Below are 23,576 nucleotides of genomic sequence, written 5' to 3'. Positions count from 1 at the left end.
CAACATAAGCCGGTATATAAGCAAAGCAGACAAAAAGTTGGGTACGAATCGGAAAGAGATGGAAACAGGAAATCGTGAGCGGATACATGTAGCTATCTCTTGCGATTTGCTGCAGTTCCCGCCAAAACAATAATGAATTCGTTTAAATTCCGATCTAGTATAATCTGTACGTAAGTTAAATAAATATAAAACAAGTAGAATTTGTGTATATAAGATAGTTTAACGTTTTTAGGGCAGTCGAGCAATTTCCAGTTGTAATATGTACGTGGCTAGCAACTCATCCGTGTTACGATTTCTACCTGCCGGCGGTGCCACTTGGGATGGGACTTCCTTCCCCAGCCGGCGGCACGCTTGGAGCTACATTGGAAGTCGGAATGGCTTCTTCGTATCGCGTTAGCTTGGCCTCCTGATCGGCCAGCAGTTCGAGCAAATCTTCTTGATCCTTTTGCATCGCCGCCAGGGAATCTTGCGCCGCATCTGCACGCTGTTTTTCGGCTGATAACTGCTGACGTAGTGTCTCCAGCTCCTTAGTTAGACGAATGTTCTCGGCAAAGTACATGTTGGCTTGGTAGCGAGCGGCATTTAGCTCCTCCTCGTTGGCCGGCGTGGTTTCCGCACCTTGGGCGGACTGCACCTGACCGGTCGAGGCTCCCAACTGTGCCTTAAGCAGCGTGTTCTGGTCCAAGAGCTGTGCCTTGAGCGACTGCTCCTCGACGAGTTTCTCCTTCAGCTCGGCATTCTCCTGTTCCAGTTCCTTGGAGGATTGCTGCAGTGCTTGGATCTGGGCATCCATGCCGCGGATAATCCCCTTGTACTGGGAAACCAGTGCAGAAGCTTCCGAGCTCAACGTGAGTTCGGTCAGTTCTATACCATCTACATCAAATCCGCTGACCAGCTTGGCAATCAACGCCTCCAGTCCCTTGTACAGCTTGCAGTACTCGAAGTCGAGCAGTAGTTCCCCAGCGGATTTGGCACGGATCTGGGCCTGCTTGCATGCCCGACTGTAGGCCTCATGTCGCGAAACTTCTGCTAGTTTGCTACAGAAGCTCTCCTGGCCAATTCGCTTTATGATCAGCTGACTGATGTCCTCGCGCTTCTGCCCGGGCAGCGAGTTGTCATTGAACTGGATGCACAGGCCCATTAGGAAGGCGCACATGCCCTGGACAAGGAACTCTCGTTCATCGTGCTCGTTGGAGCAAAGTTGAGCGGTCAGATAGGCCATGGTGCCCTGTGTTTCCAGCAAAGCCTTCACAGCACCAGGACAATGGGCCAACCACAGGCTGAGTAGCATTAGCAGACCCACCTTGCTTTGCAAACGGTAGCGTTCCTGCTGCATGAGATTAGTGCACTGCTCGAGCAGCGTGATAGGCCTTTGGCCACCAGGAGTGGCCAGCAGTACGCGCAGTAGTTCCTCCTTTAGGGCGACATTCTCTACGAGTGAGTGCATTAGGGCCACAGCGGAGAACCAGTTGGCAAGCGCATCTGTGGAGAAGAGTCCGGTGCAAAGGAGTTGTCCCGTCGAAAGGGCACTCACATCGGACGCACTGGAGGGCAGCAGGGTCTGTACCACCGCCCGCTGGCCATCGGCATTGCGATAAAGAAAGCACTCGAAGCAGTAGAGTACGGCGCAGCGCAGTGCCAGCAGTTGTTTCTCATTGATCATGGACATAAGAAGGACCACAATGGCAGGTCTCGGTGGACTGCTCGGAGCCATAACTCTTCCCAATTCATCCTGGTTGTCCCGATCGCCGCGCACCACTTCGGCCACTGCATTGATGGTTTCCGTGAGTATATCCGCCGGGACACCACTGCTCATCAGAATCTCGCAAAGAGCATGGAGCAGTCGGGACTTTTGCATGACTCGTTGGCAGGCGGCCACCACCTGCTGTTGATTACTGGGCGTGACCAGTGCCCGCACAACCTGCAGCAGGCAATGGAAGTTTGAGACCTTTTGTGGCGACCAGCCAACCTCTTCCGCATCCTGTGAGAGCTCAAACATCGGCGCCAATCGCTGGATATAGCTGCCTTCCTTGAAGAACTGCTGATTACTGGAGTTGTTCTTAAGGAGATTCAATAGCAGAATCAGGCAGTCCTCCACCACAATTCCGCCATCCGAACAGCCCTCCTCGCGGACAATTTCAAAAAGGCGGTCAAAGGCATTCTCAAAGGCCACAATCTTCTGGATGTTTGAGTTGCTCTTGGTCAGTTCGATAAGAAGCAGAAGGACATCGTTGCGAATCACTTCGCGGCTGTCCGTCAGCAGGTCCATCAGCTTGGAAACGCCCATCGGACTGACCAGAATCAGATCCTGCAGTTCCCGCGTCTTGTTCGAGATTAGGGACGTAATCAGTTGGATGGCGGCACGACGCACTCGAAAATCGTACTCGTCCAGATAGCCCATTACCAGGGTTACATGCTCCGGCGTCTTGATGAACATCTCCGTGAACTGCTCGCCCACATTCACCGAAACGGTGGGATTGTCAGCCTCCTCGTCGAACTCCTCGCTGGTGACCACGTTGCACAGTGTGTCCAGCGCATAGCTGATGATCTCTGCATCCTGTCCGTCGTTCTGGAGCACCTGGACCAGCGGAGGCATGCCCTGTGCGCCCACCTCGATGCGGTACTTGCGGGACAGGGCCTTTAGCGCTCGGCAGGCATCCCGTCGATCCTCCAGGAGAGTTGAGGAGTAAACACGGTCCACCAGCTTCTCCACCGTCTCGGCGGCACTCGGTTGCTGACCCGGCTCCGTGCTGCCCAGCACCGTTTTGATGCCACTCTTCAGGAACTCCATGCGAGAGTGTGTTTACGGTCTATTCTGGGTTTTTTCGCACCCAACAAGACACGTCAATTCATGAAAACAATTCACGGGCGGCTTAGCGATGGCTGATGTCCGATAGGCACCCACTTATCGATAAGCGGCTTGTCTTTAAATATATTTAATATATTTTTAGAATCACAATTTACCACATTTGATCATGTTTGTATAATTACCTATATTAACACTTTTAAGGTAATTTACAACTTTTTGTTGTTTGAATTACATAAAATATTGCTACTTTCAGCTGACGTCCGCACTTAAACTGAGTGGCATCCCTGTCGGCGATAGTCTTACTGTCAAAATTTTATTAAGCTAAAAACGACTCGACAGCCCTGGTGCTATCGATGCTATAAGTAAGTTGAAAACAAAACTAATTTAGCAAAATTGTGTTTAAAACTGAGCGAGAGGATCCAAAAAATACAATTTGAGGCGTTCCGCACACACGGCGTAAGAAGTTCTCAAAAATATTAACACAGCTATCACGACGCTGGGGAGAAATCACTCGTTTTTATTACGTAATGCGGCAAAATATCAACCCATAACATAACAATCCCCACATCAATTTGTGTAAATCATATGTAAATCTCGCCATCTCCTGTGCTTGTCTTGCAGACCTATGGGCAGTGGGATTGTGGTTCAATTGGCTCGAAAGTACGGCGCAGTGATATTCTTTCCCACTGTTGCAGTCGGATCGATTTACGCAGATTGGTCGCACACCCGCCAGTGGAAACGCCAGCAGCTCCAGTTGGCACACCTAGCCCAGCTGAAGGATCAGCGTTAAGAGGATACACAAATATACACCATGGTCTTGGGACTGGATAAGCGAGCTCTGTGGGGCGCGCTGCCCCTGCTGGGATTTGCCATTGGACACTTCCTGGACAAGAAGGAGACGGAGCGTATGACCATGTTCCGGGACAAGAGTGCCCTATACGGCCGTCCCGGCGGCAGCGAGGGTAAGGCGCCATCCTGGTAGGCCTACCCAATATCGCCCACATATATTATTTTTTTCCCCCAACTCACTGTTAATCAATAAACCGGAGAAATGTGAAATACGCCTGTCGTCTAATTTACCTGCATGGCCAGGAGGACGAGATTTGCGGTCGGGAACGTGATTTATTTGTGAAGGATTGCGTAGCATTGTTTGTTTTACCCAGGAAAACCATAAAAACCTCAACACACGTCTAACGATAAGCCGAAAACCAACGAAAATCCAAGGAGATAACTCGTTTTTCGAGGGATTTTACCTGGGCATCGCTGCACGACATGCGAGTTCTTCTTAGTTCGGATCAGGGGCGTAGGCAGGATATTTTAAAGAAGTATTGGTGTATTCTACCAAAACTCGTATTATTTATTGTAGAACTTCCTGAGCAGTATAACTTCTTGTCACATAAATCACACGAATAGTGGTAACCGAGAGCAGTATTTTAAATGAGTTTCATTAAATGGCATAGAATGATCTAATACATGTGAATCGAGATGTTTAAGAATTAATAGAATAACTATAATAAATTTATTTTGTTTTAACCGAAAGATAATTCTTAAAACTATTTTTGAGCTTGAGCCTCTCAAAAATTATCATTCCCACGCCCATGCCTAAATGTATGTAACTGCTTTCAGCTGAAACCGTTAGAGAGACTCCCCGAATGGAGAATCGCTCACTTCAAATATGAAATATGAAATCCGATAAGGACATTTCCACTTTAACAAACAAGGCAGCAAATTGAAATGCCAATGCAACAAAACTAATTTATTTTTATGGCTCAGGGCTAGGGGTTTGTACTCGGTTTTGGATTCCGGTTCAAGATCGGATTTGGGCTCGAGTTCCAAAATTGACCGTGATGAATCGCTGGAATTGTGTTCTTGGGCGTGCTGCCTCTCTCTAGGCCATTGTTTGCAATGGTCAGCAGTTTGTACACAGGCGCAGTGGGATCAAATGGAGCGTATTTTCCAGATTTTCGCCTTACAAGTGCTTTCTCTCTCACAGCGGGGGAGAGCGTGAGCGAGAGGGTGAGATGTCAGAGATTTGCAAGTGAATAGCGCTGAGCTGTGGTTGCGAGCGAGAGGGTATTAACACGATCTTTGTTCCTGGAAGGAAACGAGAGATCCAGACGTGCAACAATAACAGTGCTGGTGACTCTCGGCGGGAAAATAGCCAAATTGGCCATTAGCATGCAGGTGCGAAAGGGTTTTATGGAGAGGTTATTTATATGAAGGTCAGGTTGAAATGACTAGAATGACTGCTATAAATTTTAATCGGTAGTTGTCTTGTAAATTGGGTTTTAAATAGTTTTGTATTTTAATCCACATTAAAATTTTTTTAATTTGATAATGAAATAGCTATTTGTTAATTATATTATTGGATTGGATATATACAAAATGTATTTTGTAAAAAAATACAAATGTAGCTTGTTTTTAGAATATTCATTTTTTCCCGTCGTATTTAGCGGGTTGGCGGCACTACTTGAACTTCTCCCTCGCGCACTTGTTGTTGCTCTCTCTCCCGTTCTTGCAGGTAGCCATGATAATTCCAGAAATCCTGCATCCCAAAAACCAGTCTCAAATCGTGTTTGGGTTTTGTAGCAAGCGGATCATTTGCAATCGGCGGCGGAATACCCAAAATAAGAGTGAAAGAAAGACTTAAGGCAACATGAGCGGAGAGGAATCTGCCGGCATGGACTTTTCGCAAAAGACCCTGCAGGATTACGAGGTTTTGGCCGTGATGGGGAATGGATCCTTCGGCACCTGCTACAAGGTGCGCGACAAGAGCACCGGTGAATTGTTCGCCTGGAAGGGAATGAACTACGATGAACTGGACGAGGCCAAGTGCGATGCTTTGGTTTCCGAGATCAGTGTTCTGCGGCAGCTCCAGCATCCTAACATTGTGCAGTACTACCATCATCTGGTGAATCGAGAGGCTAAGTCGGTGTACATTGTTATGGAGTGCTGTGCCGGCGGCGATCTCGCCCAGATTATACAGCGAGCGAGATCCCAGAGGCAGCGGTTTGAGGAGCCCTACATATGGCGGGTGCTCTTCCAACTTTGCCGGGCGCTTCAGGTGTGCCACAACAAAATCCCCAACGGAACCATCTTGCATCGCGATATCAAGCCAGCGAATATTTTCCTGGATGCGGCCGGGAATGCCAAACTGGGAGATTTCGGTTTGGCCAGGATGCTGCGACGAGATCAGAGCTTTGCCGCATCCTTTGTGGGCACTCCGCACTACATGAGTCCTGAGTTGGTGAAGGGCAGGAAATACGATCGGAAGAGCGATGTCTGGGCCGTTGGTTGTTTGGTCTACGAGATGTGTGCCCTAAGACCGCCGTTTCGCGGTAGAGCCTTTGACCAGTTGTCCGAGAAGATCGCCCAGGGTGAGTTCAGTCGGATACCGGCGATCTATAGTACTGATCTCCAGGAGATCATCGCCTTCATGCTGGCAGTAGATCATGAACAGCGTCCTGGCATCGAGGTTATCATTCGGCATCCTCTGGTGGTGCGTAATATTAGCGAATTGGATGGCAAGTTCCCAAGTCTAGTTGATTCTGGAGACGATTTTTACACACTGCCATCTGGTGCCAGGCTTTTCGAGGACGAAGAGGATGATGGAGTTCATCCAGAGCTATCGAGCACCATGTTTACGGAACATTACAGCTTTAATGAAGGCTATGGGCAAAGGAGACTCAGCGTCACTGGTGTGTTTACTCCAGATTTGCGAAGTGAACTCTTCTACTCCGCCAAGCGCAAGATCTTTCCTGCCAAAAAACTACAGCTTTCGGATCCCTCTCTTTATGAAAGTATAAGGAGAGAGGAGCGAGCGGAGGAGAGGCAGGTGGAACTGGCGGAAGAGCGGCGCCGAAAGAAGGATCAGGAGCAGCAGAAAAGGGATCAGGAAAGCCTTAAACAGGAGCTTCTAAAGGAGGCCGCTAGCAGTCCTCGTGCTCTTACTCAAAACATATTCGATGAAGTACTAAAGACCCGTCTCCACGCTATTCGTGCCCAAGAATCCCTGCTGCAGCAGAAGCTCGAAGAGCTGCAGACCCGGGAGCAGGAATTACAGCTGGCCGAACAGCGCGTGCAATCGCTGGAGCGGCAGATGCAAGAAAAACTTATTCAGCAGGAGAAACACACTTGCAGTTGCAGACAGCCGATAGCTCCGCCCATTCCTCCTAGGAAGCCAGCGAAATCGCACCATGATGACACCTACTGCACTATCGAACTCAACGAGACGTCGCCCACGGTGGCTAAACTCAATTTAGCCACACTTCCGGCACCAAAATCGCTAAATACTCTGCGCAAGGTTACCTTCAAGTCGCCCCATAAGTTTGTCACCTATGGTATCGAGAATATGCCCCCACCGGCGGTTAATCCGGCAGTGAATCCTCCGCCCACTGGCGTTCCCATGCAAATAAGCGTATCCAGCAATGATTCCGGTGATAGCCAGGCCTCCTCCACCCGCAGGAAATCCATACTGTCGCTTTTCGGGTTGAGTCGCGGATCTAAGGCGGCATCCAAGTCCTTGCCAGCGGTCAACCAGGCAGCCCAAGCAGCTGCAGCTCGCGTGCAGCGGCCTCCTTTGGCCGTCAAGCCACCGATCACGCAGGAACAGCCGGCAGAAGTTCCACCAGTGGCCAATCTCTGGACAAAGGAGCAGAAGAAACAAGCCTTCGAGCTGCTGGCGGCCATGAATGCCGCGGAGAGGGAGGCAAGCGGAGGTGGTGTCGTTGGTTGTGGATCCGGAGGAGCACGTCGCCAGCATCTGCGGCAATCGGTGAGGGAACGGAATTCCACGCTCCAGCGGAACCGCATGCGCAGGTCTTTGGTGGTGGCCAGTGGCCATCAGAAGCTAACAACGCGCGACCAGATGGTGATCTGATCATATTGATGCGGAGAGATGTGCAGTCCAGGAGCCATGGCAACCATGGAGACTATGAGCGTTGTGATGTGGAATAAGTTCCGAAATATTTACATTTTTTTTTATGCAAAAATTTTTTTTTAATGCCATATTTTAAGCCCGTATTATTAGCATTAAGATTCCAGTTTTTTCAGCTGCCATTTATTGTGCAATTTGCATTAGTCTTAAAATAAATATACATTGATAAAATGAGATCCATTTGTGTTTAAAATTTAATATTTTGTGTTTTTATTTAATGTTTTTCGCTTGTAACCGTTAAATTCAATTGTCGCATTTTCAGTGCTGGGTATTGTAAAAAAAAATATATGAATTGCATTTTTTCAGCCTAGCTTTAAAGTAATATACTTAAAACAGCAAAAATTAAAAATTACATTTAAAGAATGCTAAATAATAAAAAATTCGCCTTTATCATATTTAACAGTTGCCAACACTTTTACCGCGCCAGCTGTTGCCTATCGATAGACCGATTACCGGTTTGTTACGCAAGCAACAGGTCTGGCATGATTTCTGATTGGATTCTTGCCACTTACCTGTGTGATTGTTGTGCTAGTTAATACAAATTAATTAAATTTCAAGATGTCCGCCCGACTTCTGCAGGCCACGCGTCGCTGGTGCGCCCAGCGCAACTACAGTTCCAAAATCGCCGAAGTTGTGGTAGTTTCAGCAGCCCGCACACCAATTGGCAGCTTCCAGAGCCAATTGGCCCCACTGACGGCCACCCAATTGGGAGCCCGTGCCATCGAGGCGGCCATCGAAAAGGCCGGAATTGCGAAGACCGATGTCCAGGAGGTGATCATGGGCAATGTGGTATCTGCGGGTCTGGGACAGGCCCCCGCCCGTCAGGCGGCCATCTTCGCCGGACTGCCCACCAATGTGTGCTGCACCACGGTGAACAAAGTGTGCTCGTCTGGCATGAAGTCCGTGATGGTGGGCGCCCAATCCCTGATGCTCGGCTATGCTGATGTGGTCGTTGCCGGCGGCATGGAGTCCATGTCTAATGTGCCCTACTACCTGAAGAGGGGAGCCACGCCCTATGGCGGCGTAAATCTCACCGACGGAATTGTTTTCGATGGCCTCTGGGATGTGTACAACAAGTTCCACATGGGCAACTGTGCCGAAAATACGGCCAAAAAACTGGAGATCACACGTCAGCAGCAGGATGACTTCGCCATTGAGTCATACAAGAGATCAGCGGCCGCGTGGGCCAACAAGGTTTTCCAAGACGAGATTGCCCCGGTGAAGATTCAGCAGAAGAGGAAGCCGGAGATTGTCATCTCAGAGGATGAGGAGTACAAGCGAGTGAATTTCGACAAGTTTGGACAGTTGGCCACCGTTTTCCAAAGGGAAAATGGCACTGTGACAGCCGGAAATGCCTCCACCTTGAATGATGGCGGTGCCGCCGTGGTTTTGATGAGTGCCGAGGCAGCGCAGAAGGCGGGAATTAAGCCACTGGCCAGGATTGTGGCCTTCCAGGATGCGGAGACCGATCCCATTGACTTCCCTATTGCCCCAGCTCTGGCCATTCCCAAATTACTGAAGCGTGCCGGCGTTCGCAAGGAAGATGTGGCCATGTGGGAGGTCAATGAGGCCTTCTCCGTGGTCGTTTTGGCCAATATCAAGAAACTGGATGTGGATCCAGCCAAGGTGAATGTTCACGGAGGTGCCGTGTCAATTGGCCATCCAATCGGCATGTCGGGAGCCCGTCTGGTGACCCATCTTTCGCACAGCCTGAAGAAGGGCGAGCTGGGATGCGCTTCCATTTGCAATGGTGGCGGTGGAGCCTCCTCCATTCTCATCGAGAAGCTGTAAGGTCACCTGGTGGACCTGCTGTCAACCAGAAATGCATTTACTACTGATCCATCGAGATCATTGTGAAAAGCTCTATGTTTTTTTAAATTGTTAAGTGTCTTGATTGCGCGTGGCCGCATTTAACGAACTATTGTGATTTGCATAATAAAATTATGAAACAGTGAATAATTATATGTATATCAAATCAGTGTTCTTTCATGACGGTACTAGGGTTAAAAGTCCAAACATCTTATATTTGTTCTGTGAAAAAAGTGAATTAAGTGCTGAAAAGGTTCTTTATTATTGAATTTCTTTTAGTATCTGGATAAAAAAGGATATCTATGCCATTAAATTCACCATTTAATATATAAACTAAAAAAGCTAGAATGTTAAGATTCAGCATACCGATTATAGAGACATAAACACAGCGCAAGTTTGTTGACCCATGTTGCCACGCCCTCTCTAACGCCCAGCATTAGCATTAGCATTTTCTCTTGTTTTCATAATTTATTTAGTAATAATAAGTAAAATATTTTGTTCAGACCCCTGCTCGTCTGGAGGCCAGGAGTTCGCATATGAAGACGACCAGCGACAGGAGATAGAGTCCTGCGGTCAGGATGTAGACCTCCCAAAGATCCGGCTGTCGGATGCGCTTCTCCCGGTACAGGAACCGACTGCGGAAGTACCGCTCGCTAGCCATTTGGCCCGCCCAGTGGTGCAGCAGGCCCACGGATCGAATGGACATGACGAGGTGGTCCAGGTGGCTGGCCAGATGCGAGTGCTTCTGCAGGTAAATGGCCAGCTGCTGCTCCAGAACGTCTTGTGGTATGATGTGATAAGCTCCAGCCCGATGACCCCGTTGGGTGAGATGGAGAAGTGCATCCTGGGAAATCAGGCCAAAGAAAAGTGGATGTGAGCCGGCTCCTTCTCGCAGCGTACACCGATCTAACGTGCGGAGCACCTCCTCCTCCCGTTCGGAGGACACTATCACGGATTTGAGACCCAGCAGATCCTGCAGACTGGGCACCTCCCTCAGATCTTGCAACATGGTTCGACCCATTACGGCCGCATAGTCGCCATGGGTCAGATCCTGCAGGCTTCCTGGCAATCGCTGGTGCAGATGGTATCGCAGGATGAAGAACAGCAGAGCCGAGTACATGGACCTAACGATCAGCCCAAAAATCAGCCAGCTGGCGAAGAGCAACTGCAGCGACGGACGCTCGGGGGGATCGATGGGCAAGCCAAGGGAGGCGGCATAGACCGCCAGAACGAGAGCCAACCGATCCCCCGCGCCGCGTCAATGGAGCAGTGCTAGGCAGGATATACTCAAAAAACTGAACACCAGGCAGATCCAAGTGAGTGCCTGAAACGGAAACGACCAAATCTCCAGGCTGGTCAGGTTGTGGGCATTCAAAAGGAGGCATCCCACCACCCGGTTCGAGTAATGCGGAAACACGGGCGTCAGATTCGTTGCGTACTGGATGCGCTTCCTCACATAACCAATCGCCAGGTGGGCTATGCGCTCTTGGACCTGTTAAATATTATTAGTATTAACGTTCTATGAAATTCTCAAATGATCGATCCTACCAGCTTCTGTAGCAACTGTTTCTCCGTCCATGTTGTGCGATTCTTCAGTTGATCCTGTAAGCCCGAAAACTGTATGCTAAAGTTCATCCTGCGTGACAATTCCTGCAGCAGACGCCCCTCCAGGCCGCGAAGCTCCCGCTGCCCCTCATCTAGGTCTAAAAAGGGCGACACTTTCCTGGCCAAAACAACCAAAGGGCACCCGTTGAGGTTATGCAACTTGGAGGGAAAGTAGTCGCGATGCTGCCACGATTCGCCCAGAAACATATTGATCCTGGTGGGCTGAGAATCGTTGCATTGCCCAGGCGCGTAGGGAAAATACGTGTGGAGCAGCACCTGGCCACCGGAACTCTGCGTCATCACATTGCAGTTGATCAGCTGGTGGCGCCAGCAGTACGCGAACACACCCTGCATGTCGTGCGGAATCAGTGCATCCCGCTGCTGCAGGAAAATATAGTAGTACTCGCTGGTGTCCGACTGCGCCGTATACGTGTGGATCTCGATGTCGCTGGAATATGCATATAATTTTATAACAATTGCAATTGGTTATCTAATTTTTTTGCTAAAAAATATCAGTTTTTTGGCCAAAACAAACACAATATTGGTCCAAATGTGGAATGTTATAGCTCGTTGAATTTGTAACAAAATTCCCAATAGAATAGTGTCCCAAATTGGGAAAGCAAATTTTTACCCATTTTTCGCAAAATTTTAACCCCTAAAAAACAGCAAAAAATTGCCAAAAAATTAAATTTTATAAATTAACCCAATACTTAAACAAATCGTTAGCTGGGATTTTCAGATTCACAAAACAGTCGGTAATTTCTGTTATGTGGCTTATTTTGACCATGTTACGACTGAAAATCTATCTAAATCTACATTTAGGTGGTTAAGCCTCGAAAGAAGTTGCTAATCACGTCAATATCTTACAGCAGCGCATCCAGCGAGTCCACCAGCAGTAGATTGTGTGTCCTTGGTCCTGCGATCCGCCGCGGACGACCGAGCTCGACCAGGACCAACTGGACGATCATCGTGTCCACGCTCTCGTAGAGCAGCTGCATTATGTTGCGGTAGAAGTTCATGGGACTGGGTCGCCGACAGGAGAGGACCACAATAAAGGCTGGAGCGATCCGCTGATAGAAGTCCTCGATGAAGACACGAAGGGCCTGGGCCACGTGATGATTTATGGACGCCGCTTGCGTCTGGGCGCCGATGTACTTCATCGACTCGAAATTCAGCAGGCTGGTCACGTTCATGTCCGTCTATTGAAATCCGGGAAGAATACTGCCGGAATTGACCAGTACCCGCGGTGAATTCCATTTCTATCCGGTCACTATTTGCATCTCATTAGTTGCCAAGTCAAACAAGACTATTGTGGGACACGCACCAAGTTGGACAATTAGCCGGGGATTTTGTCCCTCAGCTGGTGGTCAATCGTAAATGTCTAAATTTATATGGCCCATAAAGGTGGTGGTTATGACTCGACCCTAACTGATGTCCATAATCGTATATGTTTATGGGTCGGCAGGTATGCTCCGTTTACAAGGTGGTGGGCATTGCTTCATTGATTGATGTAATCTGTAAACTCGAAATTCTTGGCTAACGCTCTTAATTATATAACTTACACTGAACTTTTATATTTTCACATGCCTTTAAATTTGTTATATAAATTAAGTCAATTATACATGATGTACGAACGCATAAAATGCTCAAGTGAAATACATGATTGCTAGCAAGGAAAATAATTTAAATGATAAAAAAAATCGTCGCATTTGATTGTTTTAATATTCTTCCTCAACTTTAACTTTCCATTTATTTGCTTTTAATTAGTACAATCTCGATAAAGATCATACCATGAATTAACTTTGATACAAATGGCCCAGTCCAGGTCCCAATTGAAATCCTGTGCTGGCAGTCGAGCATAAAAGTTGGCGCCATGAACACCAGCTTCGATTCCAATGCGGGTTCAAGCTTAAGTTCCAGTTATTCGATCTATCGCAGCTACCTGGAGAAGTCGAGGATCGATATGCAGGGGGAGGACGCCAATTTGTATGTGGCCCGGGCACTACGGCTGGTCATCGAGAATGTGCTGGCCCAGCTGAGCACCACGCTGGTGCTGACCATTTCCACGCGCCACCTGGGCACCGCCCACTGGTTTGAGTATATGATAAACAACCTGATGGATTCGTGGCGAATGGTTGCGGTGCAGCTGCTGCGCATTCGTCCGGATCTGGTGGTCAATCCGGTACCGGGAAGGAAACGCGTCAGCCTGTTGATGGTGGACTCCTATCAGGGATTGCTGTAAGTCAACTAAGTAAACTATAATCTTCGCCAATCTCAATCTTCCTCTTTAGGGACACCAACATCACGGCCAGCAATGCGGACTTTGATGATCCGGACTACTACTTCATCTTCTTGCAGGCGCGAGACCATCTCGTTCCGAAGGAGCTTCAATTGATCCTGGATCACTGCTTGGCTCACTTTTGGCTGCACTGCAACGTGATGATCCAGACCGCCCAGGTGGAGGTGTTGGTCTATACCTATTATCCCTACACAGCAGACGCCTGCCAGAAGGCTCATCCCATTCCAGTGAATACTTTTGATGGTTGCAAATGGAAAGCGTCCCAGATGTTTCCCGATAAACTCAGCCAGATGCACGGCTGTCCACTGACTGTGCTCACCTGGCACCAGCCGCCCTTCGTGGAGTTGGTCTGGGATCCGAAGCTCAATCGCAGCCGTGGCAGTGGCTTCGAGATCCAGCTGGTGAAGCACCTGGCTCGTCGGATGAACTTCAGCCTGGAGTTGGTCAATATTGCGCTGCTGCGTCCAAACGCTTATCGCCTGGCGGAGGGCTCCAGCGAGGGACCCATAGAAAAGGTGAGTAATCATTATTATTGAGCTTCGGATTTTTAAGTCTATTTCATTCCAGCTCCTGCAGCGCAATGTCAACATCAGCATGGGTTACTTCCGCAGGACGGCGCGCCGGAATCAACTGCTCACCACCCCCATGTCGTACTATTCGGCCAATCTGGTGGCCGTCCTCCAGTTGGAGCGCTATCGTATCGGTTCGCTTGCGCTGTTGGTATTTCCCTTCGAGCTCTCCGTTTGGATGCTCCTGCTCCTGGCATTGCTGATTCACATGGGCATCCATCTGGCATCTACAAGGAGGGGAAATCAAGAAGATGGTGGCAGGGGATTGCAGGTGGTGGCCCTGCTTTTGGGCGCCGCCTTGGCCCGACTGCCGCGCCCCTGGAGGCATCGCTTCATTGCCGCCCACTGGCTGTGGGCCAGTATACCCCTGAGGATATCCTATCAGTCCCTGCTCTTTCACTTGATCCGCATGCAACTGTACAGTACTCCATCGTTTTCCCTGGATCAACTGCTGGCGGAGGGATTCCAGGGTATTTGCAATGCGAATACCCAGCGATTGCTGCTTGAGATGCCACAGGTGGCCCGCGATCCGGATAGTATTCAATCCCTGGACACACCTTTCGATTGGGATGTTTTGAATGTACTGACGCGGAATAGAAACCGAAAAATATTCGCAGTTGCCAATCAGGATGTCACCCTATCCTTTCTACACTCCTCCGCACATCCCAATGAGTTTCACGTGGTCCAGCAGCCCGTGAATGTGGAATACGCTGGAATGTATATGCCCAAACACTCGTTTCTATACGAGAAGATGGACGATAACATTCGGCGGCTGGATTCCAGCGGATTTATCCACGCCTGGCGACGCGCATCCTTTGCATCCGTCCATCGAAGGGACCAGGTGCACATGACCAGCCGGCGGTACATTAACCATGCCAAGCTCTCCGGGATCTACATGGTCATGGCGGGTCTTTATCTTCTAGCTGGCCTCGTGTTCGCCGGAGAGCTATTACTTCGGCAGAGGAACTAGAAGCCCGGAAAAATCTATTTATTGAAATAAGATATTTAGTTAGTATTTAGATTGTGTTAGCATATAACAAACATATTAACGGATTTGAATTAAGATATTTAATATTTTAAAATATAAGAATATTTTAACTATTCTACGTGAATAGTTTTGTTTTCAGTGGTTTTGACCCAATTTTTCTGTGTAAGAGAAACAACTATTAATCATGAAACTTTTCCGGGCAATTAGCTTGAAAGTTACACAAAACTTCTAAGGTGATTCGGAGGCAATACCCTGGTCACGATATGGATATCCTTCATTGAGCCACCTCAGGTTCCGGCGGGATGAACATCAGCGCACTGCTCAACTCGTACTACGATTTGTCCGGGGAGCAAATGAACCACATCAACCAGTTCGTGGCCCGGGCAGTGCTCCACGTAGTACACCACTACATCCTGAGTGTGACCCCGTCATTGGTTTTGACCCTGTGTTGCCGGAGCAATCATACGTGCAATTTCTACAACGAGATGATGAGCACTTTGTTCCGGGAATGGGGCTTGGCCCCGCTGCAAATCGTCAATGTGCTGAGTGGTGTCCCGTGGCATCCGGTTCCGGGTCGTCGGCACTTCAATGTCATTTTCACCGACTCCTTTGCCGCCTTCGAGGAAATCCGGATGGAGTACTATTCCAGAGAGTACAACTACAATGAACACTATTTCATATTCCTGCAGGCCAGGGATCGTCTACTGCAGGGCGAGATGCGGCTGATCTTCGACTACTGCTGGCGCTATCGGCTGATCCATTGCAGCATCCAGGTGCAAAAGTCCAACGGGGACATCCTGTTCTACAGCTACTATCCTTTTGGAGAGCATGGTTGTTCGGATATGGAACCGCAGCTTATCAATCGCTATAATGGCAGTATGCTGGTCGAACCGGATTTATTCCCTCGCAAGTTGAGAAACTTCTTTGGGTGCCCCCTAAGATGCGCCCTTTGGGATGTCCCTCCCTTCCTTACATTGGATGAGGACCAGGAAGAGGTACTGCTCGTCAACGGTGGCTACGAGGGTCGGTTGCTCCTGGCTCTTGCCGAGAAAATGAATTTCACAATTGCTGTTCGAAAGGTGCATGTCAATATGAGAGATGAGGCTCTGGAAATGGTGAGTCCTTTCATTTTCCAAGGCACATATTACAAATCACATATTTCAGCTGCAACGAGACGAAGCGGACTTGACTCTGGGCGGGATGCGTCAGACGGTGGGCAGGGGCATGGTGGCATCCTCGACGCACAACTATCATCAGACCCGCGAGGTGTTTGGAGTCCTCGCCTCCAGCTATGAACTGAGTTCCTTCGACATCCTCTTCTATCCGTACCGCCTACAGATCTGGATGGGAATCCTCGGCGTGGTGGCCTTGTCCGCTCTTATGCAATTGGTCGTTGGCAGGATGTTGCGGGAGCGCATGGGATCACGGTTCTGGCTAAATCTGGAGCTAGTATTCGTGGGCATGCCGCTCTTGGAGTGTCCCAGATCGCATACCGCTCGTCTTTATTGTGTCATGCTGATGATGTACACTTTGATCATCCGGACAATCTATCAGGGCTTACTGTACCACCTGATACGAACCCATCAACTGAATCGTTGGCCACAGACCATTGAATCACTGGTGCAAAAGAACTTCACAGTGGTGCTGACACCCATTGTGCAGGAGGTGCTGGACGAGATTCCCAGTGTGCAGCACATGAGATTCCGGCTGCTGGAGGGCAGCTCCGAGCTGGATCCCCTGTACTTCCTGGAGGCTAACAACCAACTGCGGCAGCATGTCACCGCCTCCGCTCTGGATATTTTCATCCATTTCAATCGCTTGAGTGCGGAGAAAGTGCATCAGAGGGGAGAGCAGGGATCAGGAGCTCACTTTGTGATCGTTCCGGAGGACATCATCAGCATGCAGTTGACGATGTATCTGGCCAAGCACTCCTTCCTCATCGACCAGCTCAACGAGGAGATTATGTGGATGAGATCAGTGGGTCTGCTCTCCGTTTGGTCCAAGTGGGAACTGTCCGAGAGTTATTTGCGCAACGAGCAGAGCTTCCAAGTCCTCGGCACTATGGAGCTATATGCCATCTTTTTAATGGTCATGGTCGGTCTGATCGTTGGCCTGCTTGTCTTTATCCTGGAAATTGTGTCAATGCAATCCATCTATTTAAGGAAACTTTTTACATAGTTTTGTACTAAAAGATAAATTTAGCTAGCTATATTTCATACAAGTGAATAGTATCTTTATCTTCAATTCAAAGGTGTTTTATTACAATAGAAGTTATAAAACGATTTACTTTCATTCACTTATTTATTTTCCCGGAATGTAATTAAAAAGTGGTATAATTTAAATATTTGCGAACTTCTTATATAAGGATTAGATTATATTTTCAAGTGTGGGTGACTGTGGCAGGCGTGTGGTCTCTATAGAGGTCAGGACATTATCCAGCTATTTGTAAACCTCTTACGGCCGACATGGTGTTCGCATGAACCTGACACTGACGGGGTGTTACCGGCAGTATCCACACACCCATCTAGCAGGCACCCGCCGACAAACTCCACCCACTCCACCCACAGGTGTGTGAGTCTGTGCCGCTGATGGTGTTAATTTATGGTTATGCGTCTCATGCATAATACTGACACCCGAAACCTGTCACGCACATGCCTCCGGAACGGTTCAGGTGGGTGGTTGGTTGGTTGGCTAGATTCCTGACTGGTTCCGATGGTGGGGCGTTTGGGTGGTGGCCATGGGGTGCTCGCCCGTACGCAGCAATTAGTTTAAGTGATGAACACAGATTTGTTAATGCATTACCGGTACAGGCACGTTACTAGAATTAATTTGAATCGCTCGGGATAAGCTATTCTATGTGAAATTTAAGTCAATTAATAAGGGTAAAATGATAGCTACCTTATTTACACATTTGTATTTTGTTGCTATAAGAGATCACTGCAAGGGAGTTAGAAAGTTCATTTATACTTTCTTTGTGTGTTATACACTAATGAAACATACTGTATGCGTTGCAGATTTTTCCAAATTGATAGTGCAGCCCCAAAATCCCTAACCAAAACAAATCTAGTCCCTTGGTTGGCGAGAACTCAATCAAATAAATTCGCAAAAATGTTGCCAAATGTTTCACATTCGCCATGGACATTCGTTGCGTTGTGGCACTGCTCCTGGGTCTTTGTAAAGTGCAAGCGGTTTTGTGGCCCCACCAACATCCTTTGGAGGAGCAACTGGCTAGCCAGATTTCCGCTACTCTACAAAAGATTTTCATCAATGGCCTTGCGGTTCATAATTTTAGTGTTTTTATCAGCACCGCCTACGAGGAAATGGACAGGGATCGGGTGATCCTGGTACATCGAGTGCTATATCGAAATCTATATCAGCCGAATTCCCCAGTGCCCGTTGTTCTGGCCTCCAAGATGAACCGAAAGATGACCGCCCAAGTCTTCACCCAGTTGCTCTTCGTCCAGAATGCTGAGCAGGCCATGTAAGTTGCAATGTATTGTTATATAGTCATTAAATATTTAAAATTACATATTATGTAATGATTTTAGCATTAAGAACTTACATTTGATTTCCTTTTTAGTGCCATTGCCAAAGGAGTGAACAGAAACGTGCTTTGCGTTATCGTACTGCTGACATCACAGCCGGAACGACCCATTATGACGAAGATTTTCACGTATTTTATGCAGGAACGATACAACATCAACGTAGTGATCCTGGCGCCCCGTTTGCAGGGAGTCCTAGCCTTTAATGTCCGGCCGTACACACCCACGAGCTGCTTGAGCTTGGATCCAGTGGAAACTGACATAAAAGATGGCGATTTATGGGACGTTTTTCCGAGCCGATTAAAGAACCTACATGGATGTCCATTGAGCGTGATCGTGTGGGATATACCGCCCTACATGCGAATAAATTGGAAGAGTAGTGATCCGATGGACGGACTGGACGGATTGGATGGGCGGCTCCTACGGATCGTAGCTCGCAAGATGAACTTTACGCTAAAATTGATTCCCAATGAACCGAATGGACTGATTGGTGGCTCCAGTTTTATCAATGGCACATTCACGGGAGCATACAAAATGCTTCGCGAGAGAAGGGCCAATATCACCATAGGATGTGCTGCCTGTACACCAGAAAGATCCACCTTTTTGGAGGCCACTAGTCCGTACAGCCAGATGGCCTACATAATCGTGTTGCAGACCAGAGGCGGGTATAGTATCTATGAGGTTATGCTGTTCCCTTTCGAAAAGTACACCTGGCTGCTGCTCAGTACGATATTGGGTCTTCATTGGATTGTGGGCAGTCGGTGGCGAATGCCATCCCCCATTTTGGCCGGTTGGATGCTCTGGATCTTTGTCATTCGGGCCAGTTACGAGGCATCCGTGTTCAACTTCATACACAACTCACCGGTGAAGCCATCTCCTCGCACTTTGGAGCAAGCTTTGAGTGGTGGCTTCCGGTTCATCACCGACCATGCCACCTATCGGATGACCCTGCAGATACCGTCTTTTCAGGGCAAGACTTCAATATCCGCCGGACAGCCAGTGGATGTATTTGATGCTCTCTTGAAGTCTCCCTGGAAGACAGGTGCCTTCACCAGTCGCGCCTTTTTAGCCGATCACTTGGTTAGGCATCGGAAACATCGCAATCAGCTGGTGATTTTGGCCGAAAAGATCGTCGACAATATGCTTTGCATGTACTTTCCCCATGGCTCCTATTTCGCCTGGGAGATCAATAATCTTCTTTTCAATATGCGTAGCTTTGGCATATTCCAGCACCATTCGCAGATCCTCGCCTGGAACAATATGCCCACCACCACGGATACGAATTCGCCGGGTAAAACAATTCATTCCTCTAAGGAGAGTGCAGCCACTGGATTTGCTGAGTCCATGAGCTTCGTCGTAGCAGCACTAAATTGCTTGATGGGAGCACTCTGTGTTTCCATTGTGGTTTTCGGTCTGGAGCTACTGAGTCAAAGACGCCGCTGGACGGGATTAGCATGGCTGTTTGAAAGAGTTTGAGTGGTATTTAATAATTCTGAACGTATATTAAAACTAAAAACATTTATACATAAGACGCCCAAACTAACTAATATGTTTTGCGCCATTACCTTTTATTAACATAATTAAACAGATCCAATTTACGTTTTTTAACCAATTTTTTAACAAATTAAAATGATTAATATATTATGCCGCGTATCTGTTAATTACATTCAAAGCCCTGCGTAATCTTCTATGAGTCCTGGTCAAGATCTCCAGGATAAAGACAATTAGGGCCAGCATATATAGCCCTGCACAGCAAACAAAAATTCCACTTAGTCGCCAGATGGACAGTGGCTTGGGTTCCAGGTTCCGCCGCTTGCCCACTTGTTTAATTCGGTCTATATACATCTTTCGATACCGGGCAACGATGCCTGATGACATCATGGCCATGATTAGACGATCGATTCGCCTCTTGAAGTAGGAATGCGGTCGCATGTAGAAGGTTAGGGGGGCGGTCATCAGTGGATCGGGCAGAACGGTCAGGTGCCTTTTTTTTGGTCCCGATCGAAAGTCAAACTGGTTGATAGTGGGCTGTAGAAGAGGCACTGCGATACCTGGGTCATCCTCATCACGGAGCCGGTACAGTGACTCCTCAGGTGAGAGCACCACATGGAAATTGGTGTTGGGCATCGAATCCTTGAAGACCGTCCGCAGGGCGGGCAGAATACGGAACTCATAGTCTTTGGCCTGCACCTCGCTAAGGGATTTAATAGGCGATCGCACATCAACATCCTGGAGGAGGATGTATAACTGACCCGTATAGGCGGCCCGGAGGATCAGTGTTTGCAGGAGCCACATCACCAGAATGTATCTGGCAAAGTTCCTTTGTGGATTATATAAAGCCAGACCGCCGAGCAGACTGGCCCACATGCTCATAAAGGGAAGACGATTGCGTCTGCCCAGCACCAGGTTTCTCAATCTCGGCACAGCAGTAATTTTTAGAAGAAAAATCAGCAGGAAACCGCAGATCAGGCTAACCAGGATGCAGGACCAAATTATGTAGCGAAAGGGTCGTGTCAATCGTCCCATGGGCGATATGGATCCCCCACTCGGAACTACAAGGACAATCGGAAAACTTGTGTACGATATACTTGGTAGCATCAGATCCGAACGGGCTTTGCTGTACATAAAGCAAACGAATGTCAGATTCACCTCGCCATCGACCATCTGCAAAGGAATACGTATACTTAATAAAATAATGGTTCATTACGTATACGACCAGTGGGCCCGCATGAATAAGTGCTTTTAAATAGAAATTAATTAAATAATTTCTGCTGAAGAGCTCTAATGTTTCCATACCATTTTTAGGATTCCCGTAAAATTTCCATCAGGCAAAATTTCGCCGCGGTTCTTGTCCTTCCGCTCTACCATTTTAATAGTAAAGTTCATCCGCTCGGCCAGGGATCGGAAAATCAAGCCCTCGATGCCGTGAATGCTTCTGCCTCCCGGAGTCTTCGGATCATCTTCGATGATCACGTATGGCCGATGCTCAAAGGTTGCAACCACCAGTTCACAGCCATGCATGTTGGCCAATTTGCTGGGGAAAAGCGGCTTGGTAAGACCGAATCCGGTTGCCGGAGCGGGTAGATCCTGGAAAGCAGTATAGTAGACAGGCAGCGAGGACTGACAGTGATGCGGTCCATAGGGATAGTAAGTGTACAAATGGACAGTTTCATCTCTTTGCAGAAACACATTCACATTCAGCACATACATATTTAACAAACGCCGAAACATGATCTTCAGTGACTCCATGGGCTGATCCTCCAGTCCGGTGTAAACGACCAGAAAGAAGCCATTTCTTTTGTACGGACTGCCCAACTGATTGAGGTACATCTCCAAGCGGAAGTATGAACGCAAGCTGTCCAGGAACCAGATTGCTATGGGTCTGCCCGTTAATCCACTTGGAGGCGGCGGATCCGTATCGGTTTCCGTCATCTCCACACGGTCATCCTCCAGCAGAAACTGGATTCTTCCCGTGCCCGAAGATCTGCCCAGGGCAGCATCTATCAGATCGTTGTGCAGCCTCCTGCTTTCCCGACTGGTGGGGAATTGCACCACCGCCAGTGGTGTGCTGGTGGCAATTCCATAGTAGTTATCAATGGCCCAAACCAGGGCGTAAACCAGGCTCACATTGTGCACGGCGCTGGGCAACATCGTGCTTCATCGGCGGCTCCTAGCAAACTGATGTCCTGCACTTTGGCCAACTCCATCGCATGACGGGTTTGCAACGCTGGAAATATGAATTGGTCACATTATTGGATGAGCTTAATGCCAAAACTTCCTGATTACTAAAGGTTAAACATCTTAGGAAAAGTACTACTCCTAAACATTGTTCGATTATTGTAATGATTTTTGTAAATAGTTTGTTATATTTTTATTTAGATAGCATTTTTCATTACACTTGGCATTTTTTCCTGTGCATCAGCTCGTTATTAGTATCTAAACAGGAATCACTTAACTGACGGGTCAAATTGCGTGCTGAAAGCTCTATCGGCGAAATCTGAAAATGCAAATGCACAATAAATTAACTTTAAATATATAAAATCCAAAAAGCCGTATACACACCGATGTTTATTGCTTTCACATTTCATGTGTAAATACAAAAAGGGCAAGGTAAATATACTTGAATGTAGGTTATGCTAAATATTTGATTACATTGGCAATATTCCAATAATTACTAAACATATTTTTTAACACCTTTGCATTGCTTTTTGCAGAGCTCGAGGGTTAAACAATAAATAAAACAAAGAGTTGTAAGATATCAAATATAGTCCAAAACTGTATCTTATTCTTTGCCATGCCAAACCACACATGTGTTGTGAATAATTTTAAGATTTTAATTCAATGAGTTTTTTCTTTAGGCGGCTTACGCATTTCAGTCGCCGGAATCGTGATTAAATGTGAGATAGCTGTGGCTCATGAGTAATTTTATACAGATCAGAGTCTGCGTTAATCCGAAACCAAATCGGAGCCAGCCAAAGGTCGCTGTACCGAGTTGTAGAAATGCACTGCCTCTTTCGTTTCGCGCTTTTTGCTGACCTCCACAAAAACCACCCGCTGCGATGACAGAAGCTTTTGTTTCTCGTGTCGCTACAAGCTGCACCACCGCTGACCTCAGCAAACCACGGTGGTGGTGCTGGTGGTGTTGGTGGTGCTTCTGGTGACACATAAACCACAAGACGATCGCAAGAATTCTACGGATCGACGCTTGAAGGGCAGACACAACACGGCCCTCAACAAAAATCAGGGGCGGATTACGCTGCAGTGTATATCTTTCATAATGGTTCTTTAAATTTTATAATTTTACCGTTTCCCGATTAAATATTTACTTCATATCAATTGGATATTAGTGGCAGAAGAGTCACGTGAAGATAACTCTTGCTATTGATTTCCCAGCTTTGTGGCTAAATTAAGTCTATTTTCGGCGCCTTCCGTGTGATTCCAGACCTGATTTCGTTCATACTGTCTACTGTGCATCATTTGCGCTGAATTCGTGGAAAAAGGTGGTGAGCGGAATAGTTG

The 23,576-nt window shown here is 47.8% G+C and overlaps 10 protein-coding genes across 14 annotated transcripts; 7 read left to right on the top strand and 3 right to left on the bottom strand.

The window, feature by feature from the left end:
* Nucleotides 1-137: 137 nt before the first annotated feature.
* On the bottom strand, nucleotides 138-2,871 carry LOC6620248 (general vesicular transport factor p115). The gene has a single exon (XM_002044421.2). The coding sequence runs from the start codon at nucleotides 2,789-2,791 to the stop codon at nucleotides 296-298; it is 2,496 nt and encodes an 831-aa protein (XP_002044457.2). The 5' UTR covers nucleotides 2,792-2,871; the 3' UTR covers nucleotides 138-295.
* A 209-nt stretch (nucleotides 2,872-3,080) lies between these two features.
* Nucleotides 3,081-3,868, top strand: LOC116802211. Of its 2 annotated transcripts, none has more exons than XM_032725926.1 (2): nucleotides 3,081-3,171; nucleotides 3,431-3,868. In XM_032725926.1, exon 2 carries the CDS (start codon nucleotides 3,435-3,437, stop codon nucleotides 3,597-3,599), a length of 165 nt encoding a protein of 54 aa, XP_032581817.1. In that variant the 5' UTR covers nucleotides 3,081-3,171; nucleotides 3,431-3,434; the 3' UTR covers nucleotides 3,600-3,868. The 2 variants fall into 2 exon arrangements, with proteins under 2 accessions (XP_032581817.1, XP_032581818.1); XM_032725927.1 differs by lacking the exon at nucleotides 3,081-3,171 and adding an exon at nucleotides 3,173-3,265.
* LOC116802210 (NADH dehydrogenase [ubiquinone] 1 beta subcomplex subunit 1) lies at nucleotides 3,106-3,870 on the top strand. 2 transcript variants are annotated; one of them, XM_032725925.1, is made up of 2 exons: nucleotides 3,106-3,171; nucleotides 3,505-3,870. In XM_032725925.1, exon 2 carries the CDS (start codon nucleotides 3,621-3,623, stop codon nucleotides 3,789-3,791), a length of 171 nt encoding a protein of 56 aa, XP_032581816.1. In that variant the 5' UTR covers nucleotides 3,106-3,171; nucleotides 3,505-3,620; the 3' UTR covers nucleotides 3,792-3,870. The 2 variants fall into 2 exon arrangements, with proteins under 2 accessions (XP_032581816.1, XP_032581815.1); XM_032725924.1 differs by lacking the exon at nucleotides 3,106-3,171 and adding an exon at nucleotides 3,173-3,265 and having other exon boundaries at nucleotides 3,431-3,870.
* A 1,461-nt stretch (nucleotides 3,871-5,331) lies between these two features.
* On the top strand, nucleotides 5,332-7,943 carry LOC6620247 (serine/threonine-protein kinase Nek2). Its single transcript, XM_002044420.2, has one exon. It carries the CDS (start codon nucleotides 5,466-5,468, stop codon nucleotides 7,686-7,688), a length of 2,223 nt encoding a protein of 740 aa, XP_002044456.1. The 5' UTR covers nucleotides 5,332-5,465; the 3' UTR covers nucleotides 7,689-7,943.
* Nucleotides 7,944-8,202: 259 nt separating this feature from the next.
* On the top strand, nucleotides 8,203-9,713 carry LOC6620246 (acetyl-CoA acetyltransferase, mitochondrial). The gene has a single exon (XM_002044419.2). It carries the CDS (start codon nucleotides 8,304-8,306, stop codon nucleotides 9,534-9,536), a length of 1,233 nt encoding a protein of 410 aa, XP_002044455.1. The 5' UTR covers nucleotides 8,203-8,303; the 3' UTR covers nucleotides 9,537-9,713.
* Nucleotides 9,714-10,053: 340 nt separating this feature from the next.
* Nucleotides 10,054-12,352, bottom strand: LOC6620245. The gene is made up of 4 exons (XM_032725072.1): nucleotides 12,027-12,352; nucleotides 11,103-11,607; nucleotides 10,858-11,046; nucleotides 10,054-10,719 (listed from the first exon to the last, which is right to left on the bottom strand). The coding sequence occupies exons 1-4, from the start codon at nucleotides 12,350-12,352 to the stop codon at nucleotides 10,054-10,056; spliced, it is 1,686 nt and encodes a 561-aa protein (XP_032580963.1).
* Nucleotides 12,226-15,133, top strand: LOC6620244. 2 transcript variants are annotated; one of them, XM_032725070.1, is made up of 4 exons: nucleotides 12,226-12,624; nucleotides 13,098-13,397; nucleotides 13,451-13,973; nucleotides 14,026-15,133. In XM_032725070.1, exons 1-4 carry the CDS (start codon nucleotides 12,551-12,553, stop codon nucleotides 14,995-14,997), a joined length of 1,869 nt encoding a protein of 622 aa, XP_032580961.1. In that variant the 5' UTR covers nucleotides 12,226-12,550; the 3' UTR covers nucleotides 14,998-15,133. The 2 variants fall into 2 exon arrangements, with proteins under 2 accessions (XP_032580961.1, XP_032580962.1); XM_032725071.1 differs by having other exon boundaries at nucleotides 12,226-13,397.
* Nucleotides 15,134-15,314: 181 nt separating this feature from the next.
* Nucleotides 15,315-17,242, top strand: LOC116802200. The gene is made up of 2 exons (XM_032725881.1): nucleotides 15,315-16,130; nucleotides 16,180-17,242. Exons 1-2 carry the CDS (start codon nucleotides 15,318-15,320, stop codon nucleotides 17,191-17,193), a joined length of 1,827 nt encoding a protein of 608 aa, XP_032581772.1. The 5' UTR covers nucleotides 15,315-15,317; the 3' UTR covers nucleotides 17,194-17,242.
* Nucleotides 17,243-18,149: 907 nt separating this feature from the next.
* On the top strand, nucleotides 18,150-20,041 carry LOC6620242. Its single transcript, XM_002044416.2, has 2 exons — nucleotides 18,150-18,496; nucleotides 18,596-20,041. The coding sequence occupies exons 1-2, from the start codon at nucleotides 18,150-18,152 to the stop codon at nucleotides 20,031-20,033; spliced, it is 1,785 nt and encodes a 594-aa protein (XP_002044452.1). The 3' UTR covers nucleotides 20,034-20,041.
* Nucleotides 20,042-20,151: 110 nt separating this feature from the next.
* LOC6620241 lies at nucleotides 20,152-22,672 on the bottom strand. Of its 2 annotated transcripts, XM_032725230.1 has the most exons (4): nucleotides 22,620-22,672; nucleotides 22,454-22,554; nucleotides 21,354-22,284; nucleotides 20,152-21,221 (listed from the first exon to the last, which is right to left on the bottom strand). In XM_032725230.1, exons 3-4 carry the CDS (start codon nucleotides 22,206-22,208, stop codon nucleotides 20,199-20,201), a joined length of 1,878 nt encoding a protein of 625 aa, XP_032581121.1. In that variant the 5' UTR covers nucleotides 22,209-22,284; nucleotides 22,454-22,554; nucleotides 22,620-22,672; the 3' UTR covers nucleotides 20,152-20,198. The 2 variants fall into 2 exon arrangements, with proteins under 2 accessions (XP_032581121.1, XP_002044451.1); XM_002044415.2 differs by lacking the exons at nucleotides 22,454-22,554; nucleotides 22,620-22,672 and having other exon boundaries at nucleotides 21,354-22,396.
* Nucleotides 22,673-23,576: the final 904 nt, after the last annotated feature.

The sequence above is a fragment of the Drosophila sechellia genome, chromosome X, assembly GCF_004382195.2.
Source record: "Drosophila sechellia strain sech25 chromosome X, ASM438219v1, whole genome shotgun sequence".
Taxonomy (NCBI): domain Eukaryota; kingdom Metazoa; phylum Arthropoda; class Insecta; order Diptera; family Drosophilidae; genus Drosophila; species Drosophila sechellia.
Note: the sequence above shows the minus strand (reverse complement) of the source record. Positions and strands in the feature narration are given on the sequence as shown.

What these genes read in the sequence shown, in the direction of transcription:
- LOC6620242 (XM_002044416.2), top strand. Translation starts at nt 18,150, where the DNA reads ATGGACATTCGTTGCGTTGTGGCACTGCTCCTGGGTCTTTGTAAAGTG. An exon ending in CAGAATGCTGAGCAGGCCAT is followed by an intron (nt 18,497 to 18,595) that starts GTAAGTTGCAAT and finishes TTTCCTTTTTAG; the next exon opens with TGCCATTGCCAAAGGAGTGA.
- LOC6620247 (XM_002044420.2), top strand. Translation starts at nt 5,466, where the DNA reads ATGAGCGGAGAGGAATCTGCCGGCATGGACTTTTCGCAAAAGACCCTG.
- LOC6620241 (XM_032725230.1), bottom strand. Translation starts at nt 22,208, where the DNA reads ATGTTGCCCAGCGCCGTGCACAATGTGAGCCTGGTTTACGCCCTGGTT. An exon ending in TTACGGGAATCCTAAAAATG is followed by an intron (nt 21,222 to 21,353) that starts GTATGGAAACAT and finishes ATTCCTTTGCAG; the next exon opens with ATGGTCGATGGCGAGGTGAA.
- LOC116802210 (XM_032725925.1), top strand. Translation starts at nt 3,621, where the DNA reads ATGGTCTTGGGACTGGATAAGCGAGCTCTGTGGGGCGCGCTGCCCCTG.
- LOC6620246 (XM_002044419.2), top strand. Translation starts at nt 8,304, where the DNA reads ATGTCCGCCCGACTTCTGCAGGCCACGCGTCGCTGGTGCGCCCAGCGC.
- LOC6620244 (XM_032725070.1), top strand. Translation starts at nt 12,551, where the DNA reads ATGGCCCATAAAGGTGGTGGTTATGACTCGACCCTAACTGATGTCCAT. An exon ending in GACTCCTATCAGGGATTGCT is followed by an intron (nt 13,398 to 13,450) that starts GTAAGTCAACTA and finishes CTTCCTCTTTAG; the next exon opens with GGACACCAACATCACGGCCA. An exon ending in GCGAGGGACCCATAGAAAAG is followed by an intron (nt 13,974 to 14,025) that starts GTGAGTAATCAT and finishes ATTTCATTCCAG; the next exon opens with CTCCTGCAGCGCAATGTCAA.
- LOC6620245 (XM_032725072.1), bottom strand. Translation starts at nt 12,352, where the DNA reads ATGAACGTGACCAGCCTGCTGAATTTCGAGTCGATGAAGTACATCGGC. An exon ending in AACAGTTGCTACAGAAGCTG is followed by an intron (nt 11,047 to 11,102) that starts GTAGGATCGATC and finishes AATATTTAACAG; the next exon opens with GTCCAAGAGCGCATAGCCCA. An exon ending in CACTCACTTGGATCTGCCTG is followed by an intron (nt 10,720 to 10,857) that starts GTGTTCAGTTTT and finishes CCGTCGCTGCAG; the next exon opens with TTGCTCTTCGCCAGCTGGCT.
- LOC6620248 (XM_002044421.2), bottom strand. Translation starts at nt 2,791, where the DNA reads ATGGAGTTCCTGAAGAGTGGCATCAAAACGGTGCTGGGCAGCACGGAG.
- LOC116802211 (XM_032725926.1), top strand. Translation starts at nt 3,435, where the DNA reads ATGGGCAGTGGGATTGTGGTTCAATTGGCTCGAAAGTACGGCGCAGTG.
- LOC116802200 (XM_032725881.1), top strand. Translation starts at nt 15,318, where the DNA reads ATGAACATCAGCGCACTGCTCAACTCGTACTACGATTTGTCCGGGGAG. An exon ending in GAGATGAGGCTCTGGAAATG is followed by an intron (nt 16,131 to 16,179) that starts GTGAGTCCTTTC and finishes CACATATTTCAG; the next exon opens with CTGCAACGAGACGAAGCGGA.